This window comes from Musa acuminata, chromosome BXJ2-4 (genome assembly GCF_036884655.1).
Source record: "Musa acuminata AAA Group cultivar baxijiao chromosome BXJ2-4, Cavendish_Baxijiao_AAA, whole genome shotgun sequence".
In the NCBI taxonomy this organism is placed as follows: domain Eukaryota; kingdom Viridiplantae; phylum Streptophyta; class Magnoliopsida; order Zingiberales; family Musaceae; genus Musa; species Musa acuminata.
Genome location: NC_088341.1, coordinates 46,298,009 through 46,314,886, shown reverse-complemented (window position 1 = coordinate 46,314,886; position 16,878 = coordinate 46,298,009). Strand labels below are relative to the sequence as shown.

The 16,878-nt window shown below is 37.9% G+C and overlaps 2 protein-coding genes across 2 annotated transcripts; one reads left to right on the top strand and one right to left on the bottom strand.

Moving 5' to 3' along the window:
* Nucleotides 1-3,784: 3,784 nt before the first annotated feature.
* LOC135611280 (mitochondrial acidic protein MAM33-like) lies at nt 3,785-6,917 on the bottom strand. The gene is made up of 3 exons (XM_065106884.1): nt 6,738-6,917; nt 6,309-6,646; nt 3,785-4,427 (listed from the first exon to the last, which is right to left on the bottom strand). Exons 1-3 carry the CDS (start codon nt 6,894-6,896, stop codon nt 4,256-4,258), a joined length of 669 nt encoding a protein of 222 aa, XP_064962956.1. The 5' UTR covers nt 6,897-6,917; the 3' UTR covers nt 3,785-4,255.
* A 3,627-nt stretch (nt 6,918-10,544) lies between these two features.
* Nucleotides 10,545-14,625, top strand: LOC103982269 (protein YABBY 2-like). The gene is made up of 6 exons (XM_009399156.3): nt 10,545-10,731; nt 12,080-12,199; nt 12,517-12,634; nt 12,977-13,025; nt 13,159-13,234; nt 14,342-14,625. The coding sequence occupies exons 1-6, from the start codon at nt 10,657-10,659 to the stop codon at nt 14,435-14,437; spliced, it is 534 nt and encodes a 177-aa protein (XP_009397431.2). The 5' UTR covers nt 10,545-10,656; the 3' UTR covers nt 14,438-14,625.
* Nucleotides 14,626-16,878: the final 2,253 nt, after the last annotated feature.

The window sequence follows — 16,878 nt, the reverse complement described above, 5'->3', positions numbered from 1 at the left end:
TGTTGGCTCAACATTTTCTGTGGTGCGCACACTTCCATGCTTTTGCTGGCGTTGACAAAGGATATGCTCACATGTGGTGGCATGTTTTGTGCTCCTTCAAAAAGCTTTGCCTGTAGCCATGCTTTGCTTAGAAATAGAGATTTCTTGCAGCAGTTCTGAGCCAGTGGATCTAAAGCAGAGATTTGGTCAACTTGCGGCTCTCATATTATGATCTAAAATGTATGCAAATCTTGTAAGGTTTTTCTATGGTCTGATTCATGTGTCATCATGGCACTTGATATGATTTACTGTGAGTTCCTGTTTACAGCACTGGGAGATGAACAAGCGAAAGCCTCATGTTAGGATAATTGTGTGAATAATTGGCTAAATTCTTAGAGTTTAACAGGTAGGTTGGTAGATTTCTTTGCCACAAAGTTGAAAGGATGTTGCAGTGGTTGCATGTCTCATTCGATATCAGGTTCCAGTGTCCATCAACCTGGGATGGAACAAACATATCATATTGGCTCAAGAAATAAAATACTTTGACAGAGTAGATTTAATTCAATACAAGTGTTCTTCAAGTAACAGGATTTCCAACTTGAGAAGATACTTTTGTTCTGCTGTAGAACATTGAGCTGAGCAGTACTCAAAAAAATCCTTTAATTGTTTCACAGAGTTGCCAACAAAACAGGAAAAAAACTTTTCAAACATAACAAGATTTTGTGTGCCTAATGCTTGCCTGAAATCTTTTTGCCTCTCCAATATCTAATTTCCACCAAAAATGCAGCTATCATTTTTTTAGCTTTGCCTCCAATGATTGCTGATTAATTCATTCCTTGTGAGGGAGGTGGTTGTTTAGTGATGATCAGAATGATGTGCCAAGTTATTAGGTAAGACTTCTTCTGTCATAATCTTCAGCACTTTGATGAGATATCCATGAAGTACTAAATTCTGTCAAAATCTACCTTTCTTCATTGCTAGATAGGTTTTAGGAGGACCCAACAAGAGGATGCTAAAGATTGTCAAATTGATGTGATGTCCATCAAACACTAAACACATACCAATGAGTCAATTGACATCTAATCTTCTCCCATGCTGATTTTGCCATTTTGGAATGGATGTTTAGCACTTCAATTGTTATTTGATCCACACTTTGTTTTACTTTATTTTAGCATCAACATAGGCCCTTTATGAAAGTTTGAATAGCCTTCAAACATAGAGATTATTTCTGTAACTTGAAAGAACAATCTCACCAACTATTGTGCCTGAGATCTTATGTTTATCTACACTACAGGCATGCAAAATTTATAGTTTTGCATTGATATGTGAAGAAAATCATAGACATAAACATTTAGGTACTTGAACTTAAGATACATAAGAATTTGCATTTTCCAAGACCCAAAGAAGAGAACAAACAAAAGGTGAAACATTTAGGCACTTGAACTTAAAGATAGATAAGAATTTGCATTTTCCAAGACCCAAAGAAGAGAACAAACAAAAGGTGAAACATTTAGGCACTTGAACTTAAAGATAGATAAGAATTTGCATTTTCCAAGACCCAAAGAAGAGAACAAACAAAAGGTGAAACATTTAGGCACTTGAACTTAAAGATAGATAAGAATTTGCATTTTCCAAGACCCAAAGAAGAGAACAAACAAAAGGAGAAGGACAGGCACCAAAACAAAGGGCAAGTGGGCAGTCCATAGATCCGAATGGAGAGGACATGAGAGCCCCACAGGAAGCAACCTCGATGCAGGAGCAAGTGATGAGCTGCACAACCTTCACCCCACTCCAAGACAAGACAACACTTAACCCACGAGGTGGAGAACATGGAAAGGACCAACCAGGAGTTGGAGCTCTACAGATTGAGATGCTGTTTTCCATGACACACACACACACACACACACAAAAGAACATTGGGAACTCCTCCAGAAGGCTCCCTCCATGTTCTAACTCCAAGTTGCCAGTTGTTTTCTTTCTCTGTTTCTCTCACCTCATATATGACCTTTATAGCCATTGTAGTGTGTCTCCCCTTTGTTGTACCTTGAGGTGACATTGGAAGATAATAAGATAAAGCCAGCTGTCAAATACATGGCTTTGACCTGCCTTGGTGCAGCATTATATAAATAACATGAAGATGACAATAGGCAGCATTGTTTACAAACTTGGTCATGGGGTGAGCCACCATTATCTAATAAATATGAAGTTGTAGATCTTCTTCTCTTAATTGCTTAAGCATGAAAATGTAAAGTATATCTCCTGCATCTAAACCAGGAAATTGGGAAGACTGTTAAGTAGTGTCTGAATTGAAGGACAATCCATCAATTAAATTAGGAACACTATTAATTCATACTGCTGTGCTGGTGTAGAACTGATCATATAATATAAAAACTTATGTGCCAGCTATTAGTACTGGTAATGGAACATTTGAGACTCAAAATTAAACAAAGTGACATAAAACAGAGCTTGTGAGGTGTTAAAAAGTGCATTTTGGAGTAGCCATTCCATCAGAAAAAAGGAAGTTTGAAAAGGCTGTTGTTCTTGATTTCCATCCAGGTTCTGACACAAATACCTACAAAAGGATTCTCTTTTTTCCAATTTGGTAAAAGAATAAGCCATATCCAAATGAATCACAGTTTCTTTGGACATTAAAATATCATTCTCTGCAAGAGAATATGCCAGCTTCTTTTGATGCCGATCCTCTGTGCTTTTATTCTTGTTAAGGAACATCACTTCATATCTACCAATTTGGTTGCGGAATAAGTCATCATCTGGAGTTACTGGGAAAGATAGATGTATTCTCTTCATCTTAAGTGTGCAGTTCAAGAATAATGGGATCTTCTTTTCCAGTGATAGGTTTGACTCCTGGTAATACTTGCCCTGTGTTAGTTGCATGTGGAGTCCACCTTCTAAAAGAATATGGCCTACACTGGTTTCATGAGGAACCACACAATGCCATGACCCAATCCAAAAGAAGATGATGACCACTGCTTTCGAAGGACCAAGCTTGCCCTTTGTTGAATTGACTTGTGGCCATGTGGTCACCTAAAGCTTGGGGAGGACAAGAAGAGACTCCTAATGGGGGAAATGATGCCTCCATTTTGATGCTGCCTTAGAGTGGGAGCCATGATGATAGCAGGAGAAGAAGATTTGAGAGTGTTGGAGGTCCACACACTTCCTCTGACCTTAGTGAATGGTGGACCCTACTTTTGACTTTAATAAGTCTAGTCTAGAGCAGGAACACCCACTGATGATGATGTGGGATGTGGCTCGAGTGTCTGATTCCAGTTTGTTTGACTAAATTGCTTCAAAGAGTAAGAGTCTATATGGCAATGTTAAGATTGCTTCTTAATGATCCAGAATGTAATCAGTTTAAGCATTAATGCTTGTGTTATTGTAGGACACTATACAATCATTTCATGATACAAATAGTATTGCTTGATGAGATCTGATGACGTAGTAAAGTTTGCTTTCCATAGGTATTTCTTTTGCAGAATTAATTGTTGTTTTGTACATAATTGAACTGAGTTTGAACTAAGTGATGTTCATAGCTTCGAGTTAACTACAACCCGATCTATGGTGTTTGGATTCATCTTTCCTAGGTGGAGTATGATCAAACTAGTAGTACAAGATCTATGGTGTTTTGATTCGAGTGTCTTCATCTTCGGAATATTCCTAGCATTCATAACGATCTTAACATTAGTACAACATAAAAAAACAGCAATCTGATCATTGATAAGATCATATTCACCTCCACAACTAATCTTAGTCATAGTATTCTCAATGATGGCTTTACCTGGTCAACTTATAATGCAAATAATTCTGGTAATATAATAAAATAAAGATTAAGTTGCATACAAGTAGCAAAGTAAACCGATAAAAATTACATAACAATGACCTATCAAAGCAGATCTCAGAGTCATTTACATGCAAATTTCATGATACGGTTCGATATTCACCATTCCTGATTTTGATGTTAATAAAAAAGAAATGCTTGGTTCCATCAACCCTAACAAACCCCGTGCACAGCGATAAAAGGATGTTTTCTTCTATCGATCCTCACTACATTCCCTGCATGGCTCTTCCAAATTCCAAAATTAGACCACTGCTATATCAACGCGCCCAAGCCTTCCAACTTCATAAAGCTTGAAAAATCAAAACCTGATTTTTTTGTTCGCTTTTCCCGGTTACTAGTAGTTGTTTAAAGCACCCGTTGATACAGCAGTATACGGTAGACAGCAGCCAAAACAAATAATTACACTTTTGGTAAGCTTGCTCAAGCTGGTTTTTGCTCGTTGATAAAGGTGCCGACACTCTTAAACCACCGCATGAGGTTCCTATGGTCTTTCACATATAGCCATGCTTGGAGAAATGGAAAAAGTTTCTCATTGATTCCCCGTTTCTCTATGAAAATATGGAATGCATCCCTCATCTTTTGCTCCAATTCCCTGCAGTTCAAGAACCATAATCATGTAACCTGAATAACAAAGAAGTAATCTTTTTTAAACTTTTAAGCTCAGGTTAAAACAAAATGTTAAGATAAATCTTCAAATCCAATGAAGTACTTGACATATGTTTGAGCATCCCATAGAGCTAACAAGTCACCCGTCCATTCCAAGCAAGATACAACCTTTAGGTTTTGTTATTTTTAAAACTATCCGGGTTGCTAACATCATGTGACAACCTACATCTTGCAGTAACATCTTTCAAGAATTGAAGGACTTGGATCTGCATGCAGATCATCTGAATTATACATAAAAAACAAGATATTTAGTATTAGGCCTTTAGCCTTAACATCTCGGACATACACACATACAGTGCAGAAACCTAGTCAAATTATTTTCTACAAACCAGCCCCATTGTATTCTTAGTTCTCAGTTTTTCAAAAGAAAAGAACATAGCTGCATAGAATCAAGTCTTGTGGACATTGTAACTCCAAAATTTCTGGAAGATTTCATTATCTGAGTGACATATACTTTCATCATCCGTTACATTATCATCTGACAAAAGAATGCAAAGGAACAGCCACATTACAGGAAAAATGCAGCCTTTCTTATCACCATCATAGTCATTTTCTATTGCTTATGAACAAAACGAAAACTACTTTGTTCCTACATCTCAAAGCCCTAGCAGTATATACTGCTACATCCTGGTCGATAGATATCATAGTTCTTCTAGGATTAAACAAATACTGGATATGCTTGTATTTATGGGTCTAAAAGTTCCAAGGACATCCTAGTGTTTATCGCACTGTTGCACTGTTGCGCAATTGTTGAGACATCAGTTTATATGGATGGTCTAGGAAAGCAATAGAACGAGGATGATTCAACAAAGGTTGTCTCAACAAAGAAAAAGGATGTCATGATTATTACTCTCTTTTACTGTATTATTCCACATGGAACAGGTAAGAAACATCATAAACTAGATGCGGGATTAACTGATTCATAAATTAACATGCTACTGATTTTAAACAGGCTTGATATCTAATGTACATCCAGCAAGTCAGCTTTCAAAGATGCCAATAGAGATATGCCTCCAAAAAACTGTCCACATTTAACCACATACGGTCTCATGAATCCAACAGAATGATTTAATGCAATTTGTACTTATTCAACAGTTATTTTTCCTATATATGCACTCTGAAAGCATGCTTTTGCAAGTGGATGCTTATCAACTTATTTTCTTGCATAAACACCCTGTGCTGGACAACATAGTGATGTGTCCCAAAAGAACAAGAATGATCTCAAATGCAAATTTTAATTGGAAAAATAAGTTGCAAAGAAATTTTAGCACCATAAATGAAAGAGTAGGTTTACAATAGAACTTCAGATTTGGCCATCCTTAAGTTAGTCAAGAAGACAACTTCTCTATTTGCATGTACATTAACCTTCTCAAGACACAATCGAAGGCAGAGCCTCAAGCGGTTAACCGGTCCCTTCTATCCATGAGTTAAAACTACATCAGAATAAGAGCCTTATCTAATTTGTGATAACCAGCAGCTCATTGTATCAAAAATAACTAAAATTTCCATCCTCAATGATCCGGCATTAAAACAAACAAAGATTTCCATCTTACTGTTGTTAGGCTTTTAAGAACAATATACATTGTTGTTTTAGTAATTATATGAAATTGAATAAACAAAAAGGCAAACAAAGAAAGGAAAAAGAAAGCAATGAGCCTCTTATGTGCATAATATAACAAGAACAACATCATCAAATTCCAATTCTTTGTAATTGGAGACTAAACCAGCCATTAGCAAAATAAGATTGACAATAGTATAAATGGGGAGAAAACAAAAGCTCAAGAATTGAGGTAGTAGAAGAGCATACTGGAACACACGACCATGATACTTGGTCATGTCGGTCGAGCGGGAGGACTCCGTGACCTTGGGTCGAAGGCACACCGAGTGGATCCCGACGGCATCCGGATACAACCCGCAAAGAAACTGAAGCGAGTCATCCCGCCCAGGCTTGGACACTTCGACGTGGAGGAAAAGCTGGTTGATCGAGTCGTCGCCGTCGTCGTCATCGGCGCCGGAGGGCATGATGTTGGAGAGACGCATCACGGAGATGTTGATCTCCTCCTCCTTGTAGGATCGCCGAAGGACGGGACCGTCCTGGTCCAGCGCCCCCTTCACGATCGTATACGGCGACGGTGGATTCACCTTCTGCGGAGCACAAAGAGGAGAGTGGAGGAAGGGAGATCGAGCAAGAACCCTAGATTGGAACGGGAAAACCCTAAGAGGAGAGAGGAGGTACCGGCGGAGGGGTCATCTTGGAGACCTCGAGGTAATGGTCCTTCAGGGAGCGGAGGATGATGGAATCCACGGCGGACGAGGCGCCGGCGAAGAGCGATCTCCGGGCGAGGGAACGCCACGGAAGGGCGGCGCCGCCACCGGCGAAGGCTCGATGCCACATCTCTACTGAGTTCCGATTCAGGGGTTTAGGTTTGGGGTTTATAACGCGGAACATATATAACGAGTTGAGATTCGGATGAATCGGTTTAACTCGCGACGTGAATCGGACGCGGACTCACCGAGTCAAGTTCGGATACCGCCTTGCTTAATTACCAATATTTAATCCATCTCAAAATGCCACAAAAACAAATCACGTTGTAACCCAAAAATGATAACTTTAATTTTTTTTCTTTAGTATCATATAATTCAATACTCAATCAATTAGATGTACTAAGATGATAATTATGAAAAATAAAACTATATTTTTTTATATTTAATTTTATGTTAAAATTTATATCGATAACCATACTTATATAATGGTTATGATGTTATTGTTAAAAAATCTAGGATGACATCATATGTATAATGAAATAATAAAAAATAAAATTTTAAAGAAAATAAGGTTTTATCAAGATTGCTGATAAAAATTTATAAAATTGAAAAACTATGTGTACAAGAGAGATTATATTATATTATATATATATATATATGGTTTTGATGTTATTGTTAAAAAATCTATGATGACATCATATGTATAATGAAATAATAAAAAATAAAATTTTAAAGAAAATAAGGTTTTATCAAGATTGCTGATAAAAATTTATAAAATTGAAAAACTATGTGTACAAGAGAGATTATATTATATTATATATATATATATATGGTTATGATGTTATTGTTAAAAAATCTAGGATGACATCATATGTATAATGAAATAATAAAAAATAAAATTTTAAAGAAAATAAGGTTTTATCAAGATTGCTGATAAAAATCTACAAAATCGAAAAACTATGTGTACGAGGAGATTATATTATATTATATTATATTATATATATATATATATATATGACCAAGTACATAATTTTTTATTTGATTTATCATTCTACTACTTTGGGTGTATTGCAAGGAATTTTCTTTGCTTAGTCTTTTCTAAATCTATATTATCACTCAAGGATATAATTTCTAGATTAGAAGCATAGTGTTTTTATTTGCTCTCAACAATGTGCCATTGCAACATAGTATTTCATAGAAAAGTATATTGCAGTAGTAAATGGCAGAAGACTAATACACAAAAAATACTTGTTAATACACTCTTATTTATTCCAAAAATAAGTAAATGAAAAAATTTTGAGGCTCAATAGCATCTTATTATTCTCTCTCTCTCTCTCTCTCTCTCTCTCTCTCTCTCTCTTGGACAAATAATGAGCATTAGATCTGATATGTTCATACAGGTGAAGTTTTCCTGTCTCATGGCCACAAAGTTGTGGCCTTAGATCAGATCTCAGTAAAGATGATAGTGTGTTGCTTCCCTTCAGCATCAGCATTGTTCACTGGAGAAGCAGCCATTTGCATTCTTGAGGGATTACTAAGCTGAACTCAATTATATGTAGGCATATCACCCCAAAACCTATCTCTTAATCCTTCTTCTAATTGAATCTACCACCGAAGGCAAAACACAGCAACTTCAACAAGATGGGGAAAGTTACAGAGACTTTGAGCAGTCACCTTCATCTAGCATTCCACATGATGACATATGTCAGTGAGAACCTGAGGATGAGGTTTCCTCAAGCAACAAGATAAATGCAGTGCAGGCACCACAGACTTGGACTCTTCCAACGCTTTCAGCAATCAAATCAACCTTACCTCATGGAAAGGGAAAGGCCACTGTGCCTCAGCTTTCCGGTCTCTTATCTTGACACCAAACAAATATGGAGATTTCTGTAAAGATAGAGGAAGCAACATGCACACAATGCGTAGAATACCACTGTGGATAGAGAAGATAACTGCGTCCAACGAATGCATGAGCAGTGCATGGCATGACAGCGTGGGACTTCTTCCCCTGTTTTTTGACCACCATGCCGTTTGTCTCCTGAGAGGCCTTAGAGAGGACAAGTTCAGAAGCCAACATCAGAAAATCCAGAATAGAAACCCTAATCAGAATGGAGGTGAATGGGACAAACCCTACTGTGTTAGCATAGCCTTTGAGTGAAGAAGAAAACACTCCCTGCATGATTCTAAGATGTGGTGATGAGTGATTGGGTTGGTTCCAACAAATCAAAGAACTCATGGATGGTGATGGGGTCAAGGTACTTCAACATTACAATAATCCACCTGAGGAGCAATATTGGTTGATTCTATTATGAGATTTTCTTCTACTTGTATAAGAAACTGGCAGTCAATTCTACAAGATTTTGATGTTTTCTTCCTGTCTTCCTTTTCTTTTCTTTTTTTCATTTGTAGCAAAGAAATATGCAGATCTTGAAATTGAAGACTCAATTTCAAGTGGGGGTTGACATTCAAACGCAAGTGAGAGAATCAAAATAAAAGTTCTGTAAAGATATTTTTCTTTTGATCATTATCTGTAATTTTATGGATCTTCACAAATATATCTTTCTCCAAAATGCTCCAGATATTGATATATTCTTCACCCACACCTAGCATGACATCAAGATATCTTTTTTATCTTGTATCAGATCTCTGCTCATGTCCATTGGTACTCATAATTGGTCCTCCTTCAACAGTTCCCAATACCAAAGAACTCAAAGGACAAGAAGGAGATTAGAAGTCATGTCACACTTGGTACCTGGAAAATTGAGTGCTCAAGACAGGTTCATGTGTTGAATCAGATCTCATGGTCCCAAAAAAAGATGTCACAGTCCATGATTGACACCTTAGAGCTGAACAACTGTAGCAGAACTTGGCATCTTGTTCATACATGTTAGATGTATGCAGCATAAGTGCCAATTTCCTTTCTATGAAAGAAAGGACTTGTGCTGATCTCTTCTTTTGAAGCAAGGGCATCCATTAGTGTGCACATCATCTCGAGTCAGGAGTCAAAGATGAAACCACCAGTGTGCACACAGCTTTTTAGGTCTTCTTGATGAGGAGGATTAGAGTGCAAAACACAGCTAAGAACATCCATCATCTTAAGTGATGAGTCAAAGATGAGACTGGTAGTGTACACAGTTTTTGTTTCTTGGCTGGAGAGGATTGGAGTGCACAGTGCAGTTGAGATCATGCAAGCCACTGTTGTATTCTTTACTGTGGTATGGGAGGAATGCATCATTTTATTTAGCTTCATCACAGTTAATAAAAACCAAAAAAACATTTTATTTATTAATGATAACAAGACATTTGGTTTTATATATATATATATATATATATATATATGATAACAAGGCAAAGCAAAGCAACTTTCTTTTTGATGTCTTTGAATGAATGGTTAGGTAACTTCACAGTATCAAACAGAGTTGGCCAAAATGAAAAAAGAGACTCAAAAGAGGATGGCATCTCTTCTCTTTCTACATTGATAGTCTCTTCCCACCTCCACATGGTTAAGATACAGAGAGAGGGAGAAAAAGAGAGAGAGAGAGAGAGAGAGAGAGAGAGAGATGGAAAGCAAGGTAGCAGAAGACTCATGCCCACTCATTGTTTCAATCATAACCCATCCACCTCTACTTCCCACAAATCCATCTTCTCAGAACCACTAGCATTCTGCTGCCCCCACCCCACACCATCATTTTGTATCTGTGAGGATGCTAAAACAAAAGAAAACAAAATAGTAAAAGCTAATGGGAGGAAAAAGATAAGGCAAGCTTCCCCTTCATGTATCTTGCAAATATAAGCAAACCATACCCCTTTGCTCCTCAACTCATCTCTTTGCTTCTTCTTCTTCTTCATCGTATGTAGGGAGAACCCTCCTCGCCCTTTGTCGAACAGGAATGTCATCAACCCAAGTAATACCACCCGAGCACATTAGTTATGTCCACTGCAACTTCTGCAACACCATCCTTGCGGTATCAATCGTACTGTCTCACTTTTTGTTTTCCTTCCCCTCCTCTCTCATCTTCTCTTCTCTTGCCATACAGTTTTATTAATATGATCTAAGTTCTAAATCATGAAGATTACCATTGATGTATGAGCTAACTCTTAGCTAAGCTATTAGAAACATCAACAAGACTCTATTATGGAAGTAAGTACATGAGATGTGTAGCACAGAATGGCAACTGATCTCTTAAATATAGACTCTCGTTCAGACCTACTTGAGATGGTTGTCATGGAATTCTTTGCATCAGTCACAGTAAAATTCTCTCTTCTGGTCTCTATTAATAGAGCACGGTTACACAAAGTATTATCAGATGATCTGACACAATCTCTTATGATGTCTAATATAATTGGGCTTATTCATGTGAACAATCCTTCACTTGCAATTTGATGATCTACTCATGACAGTATCGATCCCACCTTTACTAGTCTAAAAGATCTGTTAATTATACCAGATTGAGTTGATGAATGAAGAATTTTTCCATTGCAAAGCTACAAAGATTTATTTTCTGGTTGACAATGTTTCTGTGGATATAAGCCACTACATAAATCTCTTCTAAAAGAGCCTGTTTGAGAATAGCAATCTACATGTTCTATGCTTAGAAGAAACAGGATGCAACTATTTTGGTAAGGAGAGGATTTGTTCTTGCTCTCCATCCAGATTTGGAACTTTTCTCCCATGATGCAGCAGATTTCATCGTATTGTTTGGTAGTCCTACCAAAAATGGCTCTGTTCGTATCTCCCAAATCCACTGTTCTTACAACTTATTTGGCAAAACTCTCTCGATCACTTGCCGGTTACCAAGGATGTGGCTTTTCTCTCTCCCCACTTCCTTGTTGAGAGATACCGCAGCGGGTTAGTACTGGCCATGTCGTTTCCGTCTCTTTCCTCGGTCATCAACGCCTTGTCTGCTTGTTTTCTGTAGCTTTGAATCCGAAGGAGAAGGCCGGGAAGATGCAGAAAAGAGATGAAAGATGTCTTTTGCTTTTGCCTTGATATGCCTGCATGCATGTCTTTCTTCTTTCTTCTCCTGTTGGGTTCTACTCCCATTTCATCTCGTTCCTTTTCCATGTCCGGTTCATTCATCTTCTCTCTCTCTCTCTCTCTCTCTCTCTCTCTCTCTCTCTCTCTCTCTCTTCAGGTAGATGCACTGCGATGACACTTCTTGGATTTGCTTGGAGATCTAGTCTTGGTTTTGGGTCAATCAATCGTAATCTTTCTGCTGGTTCAGCTCAAACCATAACCCAACTCTCTCTCCAAGCTCAAGAACAAGCTGAAACCAACTCACTTAACATTGATTCTGATCTCATGTGGTGCAGGTTAGTGTCCCCGGGAACAGCTTGTTCAACATTGTCACAGTCCGATGCGGCCATTGCTCTAATCTGCTGTCTGTGGATGTGCGAGCTTTGATTCAAACAAACCCTTTTCAAGGATTTCCGGTACGAATCAATCTATTTCATCGAACATGCATACTGTTCTCGAGAAGATTATTCTTCATCCATAGAAACAAAAACACTACGAAGGCTTATATGCTGGCTTTGATGCCAATTCGCAGTGTTCAATGGCATCTAAGTTCTTTAATGGATGTTATCTTAGAATAATATGGACGTTGTTGTGTTGCTTGGATGCTGCAAATGGTTACTTTTACTGAAGATATCAACATGAGATGTTACCTCAAGAAATATGTAACTTAGTATCATGCAGAAGAGAAAGGAAACTTTATGCTTAATCATTTTTTCGGGGAAAAAAATTGCAGATATGCAACATAGAATCTCAAGGAAATGGGATGGAATGTGGATTACCTTCCAAGAGCACCATGACTTCCTTGTTGTACACAATGCCAAAGGATCAAGAGAAAGAACTCCCCATTCGCGGTAAGCTTTCGAGCCTCTCTAAGTTAATCCCTTCTGATTTGCACAAATGATTGAGATAATGTTGTTTTCCTAGTTCATTAAAGTCAAATATACATTTTAGTGATTAGTAGAGCAAATAGTGTGTCTCATTAGTTTCATTTGTGGATGTTCAACCCCTAAAAGCTGAAAGATTTTTTTTGTTCTAAGGTGTATTCCTTATTTGATTAGAATTCCAAAAATTGTGACTATGCTGCAACACATTTTTCTCAACTATATCATGTATGATAGAGAGATTAGCAAGACTCGAGCACAATATTACAGCATCATTTAGCCTAGTAATTTGTTTTCCTTTTTCATTTTTAGCTCCCGGGAAGAGACAACGCGTACCTTCAGCGTATAACAAGTTTATCAAGTGAGTTTTCTATGTATTTGAGTGCATTGTTTCTGTAACATTTGATCCCAACAATAGCAACTGTAGAACTTAAGTAAATCTTAGTAGCTCTAATGTAGTATTTACTCTCAAGTATGTCATTTTCCATATGCAGGGAGGAAATACAAAGGATAAAAGCTAATAATCCACACATTAGCCACAAACAAGCATTTAGCACTGCGGCGAAGAATGTAAGTTTTTTTCTTTTTTTTTTTCGATGGAAGGAAACAAAGAATGTAAGTAATACAGTAATAAAATAAAATAAAATCATTACACAGTTGTGAGAGAATTATTTGAATTAGGTACTTTGGACCCCCATATAGCAAATTCACATTGAGATGACCATAGTGATATATACATATATAAATATTAGTGAAAATATATCGATGTTATCGACGATTTGACTTGTCGATAATTGTAAGGTATAGTTATGCCAACTTAAATCCTGCCTTACACATCCTTGAACTCTCATTTGTAAAAAGAAATATTCAAGATCTGTGTAATTAACTCTCTTTTACCTGTCAATTTCTTTTGAAACCCCTCTTCCTCAGTTCTGCAAGATAGTCTTTGTTTAGATCAAACACTAAACATTTGGATGCTTTCTTTATCAAATGATTTTAGATAGTAGCAAATATTTTTTTTACTCTAAATCAGACAGACCACATTATATTAGAACTTTTTTTCAAACATTACATCCTGTGTCATGCAGAGCAATTTGTATATGTGACCAATTGAAGCAATGGCCTAATTTTACAAGTTAAGCTTCACAAGAACAGCAACAGTAATGTAATTCGTTCATAGTATTTTTCAATAAAATAGTGGCTTCTGTTCATGTCACTACATGACAATTACTATTTTTGTGTTTATTTACACCAAATCTAAAACTCATAAGGTAAAAATTTGTCCCTCTTTTGTTGTCACTGCAATCTTTGTATCGATTATCACATCAACATCTAACCTTCCATACTATTTTTTGGGTTCTCTGATATGCATTTTTCCTTTCTTTATTTAAACTTCTTCTTCAATGCTGTTTGGTAGGGAAAGTCTAGAAAATGAAAAACCAATTTTACATGCTTCATTTTTCTTCAGAAAATGGAAAGAGAATTTCCCAATACTTCTTAGTTATGACTTTTCGAAACATTTCTCAACCAAATAACTTGAATTAAATCATCATGGAAACCTCATCCTACATTTTTCTTACAAGCAAACCAGTCATTATTATTATTATCATTGTTATAAAGCTTTCGAATCCTTATTTCCTCATGATGAAGCTAAGCTTCTTTCTACTTCCCTTGCAGTGGGCACACTTCCCTCGCATCCATTTCGGGCTGACCTTTGATGGCAACAAGCCAGTTGCTGCACCAGGGTGTCAAAAGGGTCAGAGTTTCTTCTGAGGGTTTGGCTACATGAACAGTGAGTATATATATGCTGCTGTTCTTGAAGTTTCTTTCTGCAAGTCAAGATCAAGTCCATTCAACTACCTTTGCCATGGATAAATGTAATAAAGAGAATCCCTAAGCACTTTCTCCATGTTCAGTTTGGCAATCTTCTATCCTATACCGATCCACCAAGTTAAATTTGATCTCTGTGGCAAAGTTTCTCTCATGTCAACTCATCAGCAGTGATGAGTTACTGTGTGTCCATCCAAGTAGGTGCATGTTTCTTTCTCTTTCATCTGGATGATACCTAATCTACAGATCTAACTTATGTTGATAAGTTCTCTAGCTGACCTCTTTCGAGGTAATTGTGCTTCTTGGGAGCCGCGAAAAGGACCCTACGGATTCTAGGCTATGTTCATAGAGGTGAAGCTGTACTGAGTAGATAGATCATAATCCAATCACAGCTAGGGTTTTCTGGGGTAATTGACTTCTGAGTAGCTTTGGATAGCTGCTATAGCCTACGAGTCCTTCGTCTATGTTCATAGGCTTGGACTCGTGATGAACTCCTCATCTGTGGCCAGTGGAAGCTCACAGACATTGCCATGGTGTTGTCATTCTCTACTGCATGCACTAAATGTCATCATATCAATCTATCTTATGGAAGATTTATCATCAAAATGCAGCAGCAAACTGAAAGAAAGCTTGACGGATATCCATCCAAGCCTGAATGACTGTTTTGATATTTAACATGTAGGAATTTAACGTAAAATAAAGGCATATAGATTTTATGTGTATAAAGAAGAATATTTCCTCATCTTATTTTCGAAGTTTTTGTATGATAATTCACATATAAAATAAGAAAAATACTTCCTTCATTGATTCGTAGGCGTGCTAAAGCATTGATATCATTTAACATTTAGAACAAGCTTACAAACTAATGCATGAGAGAGAGAGAGAGAAAAGTGGTGATGAAGTGTCGGTGTTAAACAGTGATTCAGAATGTGGAAGGGTTAGTAACTCACATCAAGCCAAGAACACGCTCTCCCTGAATTTTCTCTTTCTCCTCTCCTTGGGATTCCTCATGACACACGATGCTGACTCGAGCGTGCAGCAGCAACAGCAGCAGAGGTGCAGGCCTGCTGCAAAAGAAAGCCAACCACAGACTTACCTTTCAAGAGCAGATGAGTGTGGACGCACTGTTCCTGCTTACCATTGCACTTGGATTGGTGGATCCCAAAGACATGTTGAGCTTGTGGGCATCAGGATATCCTCGACGCCATGGCCCCATCTGCTATCTCAAACGAGAAAGCACAGTTCATGATGACACCGAGTTAACAGCAACAGTGGAGAGACATGAATGTTAATTGTGGACTTACAAGAATCAGTGGACTCGATAATGACACGATGATATGATGGGTGTAAAGAGTAGACTCGAGATGGCTTTGTGGAAGGTTGCTGACGAGGGATGCAGGCAGCGGAGGGCTGTTGTTGTGGTGGTGGTGGTGGTGGTCGTACATGCATGGCGGAGACACATTTACGACGGCAGGCGACGCCATGACTGCCCACCGTCCTGCTGAACCATGAAACTCGCGCTCTCGCTGCTGCTCCTCGGTTGGCCCTCTGTGTTGCAGAACCAGAGAGAGTGAGAGAGAGAGGATGTCCGCCAACTCTTTTGTCCCAATCTCTCGTTTCTTTTGCTCGTCCGGTATACAAGAAGTAATTCTCGGAGGCTCGCAGCTTAAATTTCCTTGATTTAAAGAAGCGTACGATGATGATGATGGTACTCTCTCTCTCTCTCTCTCTCTCTCTTTTGTTTGATGTTCCTTTCAATGAACCCCAACAAGAGAGAGGTTTGTCTCTTTCTATCTTTCTGTAACAAAAGCCTGAAACGTCACTTCTCGTAAAGGGAGCATTATATTCCAAGTAGCCTGCAAGACAGAACAAGCTGATTGTCCTTTGGGATTTGTCTCTTTCATCACTTGCTGAACCATTCTTGTTCTCTGCCGAGCCATTCTGTGCCCATCTTAGTGGGAAGACTGATTGATCTGCGTATATCCATACACCATATAATGAAAAGGCTTGCATACATTCATATTATTGCAAATACACAAGCCAGCCAATGTGGTTATTGATGTTTCAGCACAAATTGATTAGGTGTTACAGATCTATGAACACTTGAAGTGATCAAACTTGGCATAGAAAGAACAGTTGAGTACATTGTTGTCCAAATGCCACTGCTTTCCGTAAGGAGTTCGTAGCCAGCAGGTGATCAACAGTGAGAAACAAAACACATTTCATTCTGTAGAACATCTTTCATCTAGTGTCAAGTTTCCATGGCAAGTTCTAAACCATCAAGTGATCCACTCAAGACATACTGAGGAGCATATAGTCTCACCAAACAGACCAATTGGTCCAAATGACAAGACCAAAACCAACAAGTGATCCACAGTGAGAAA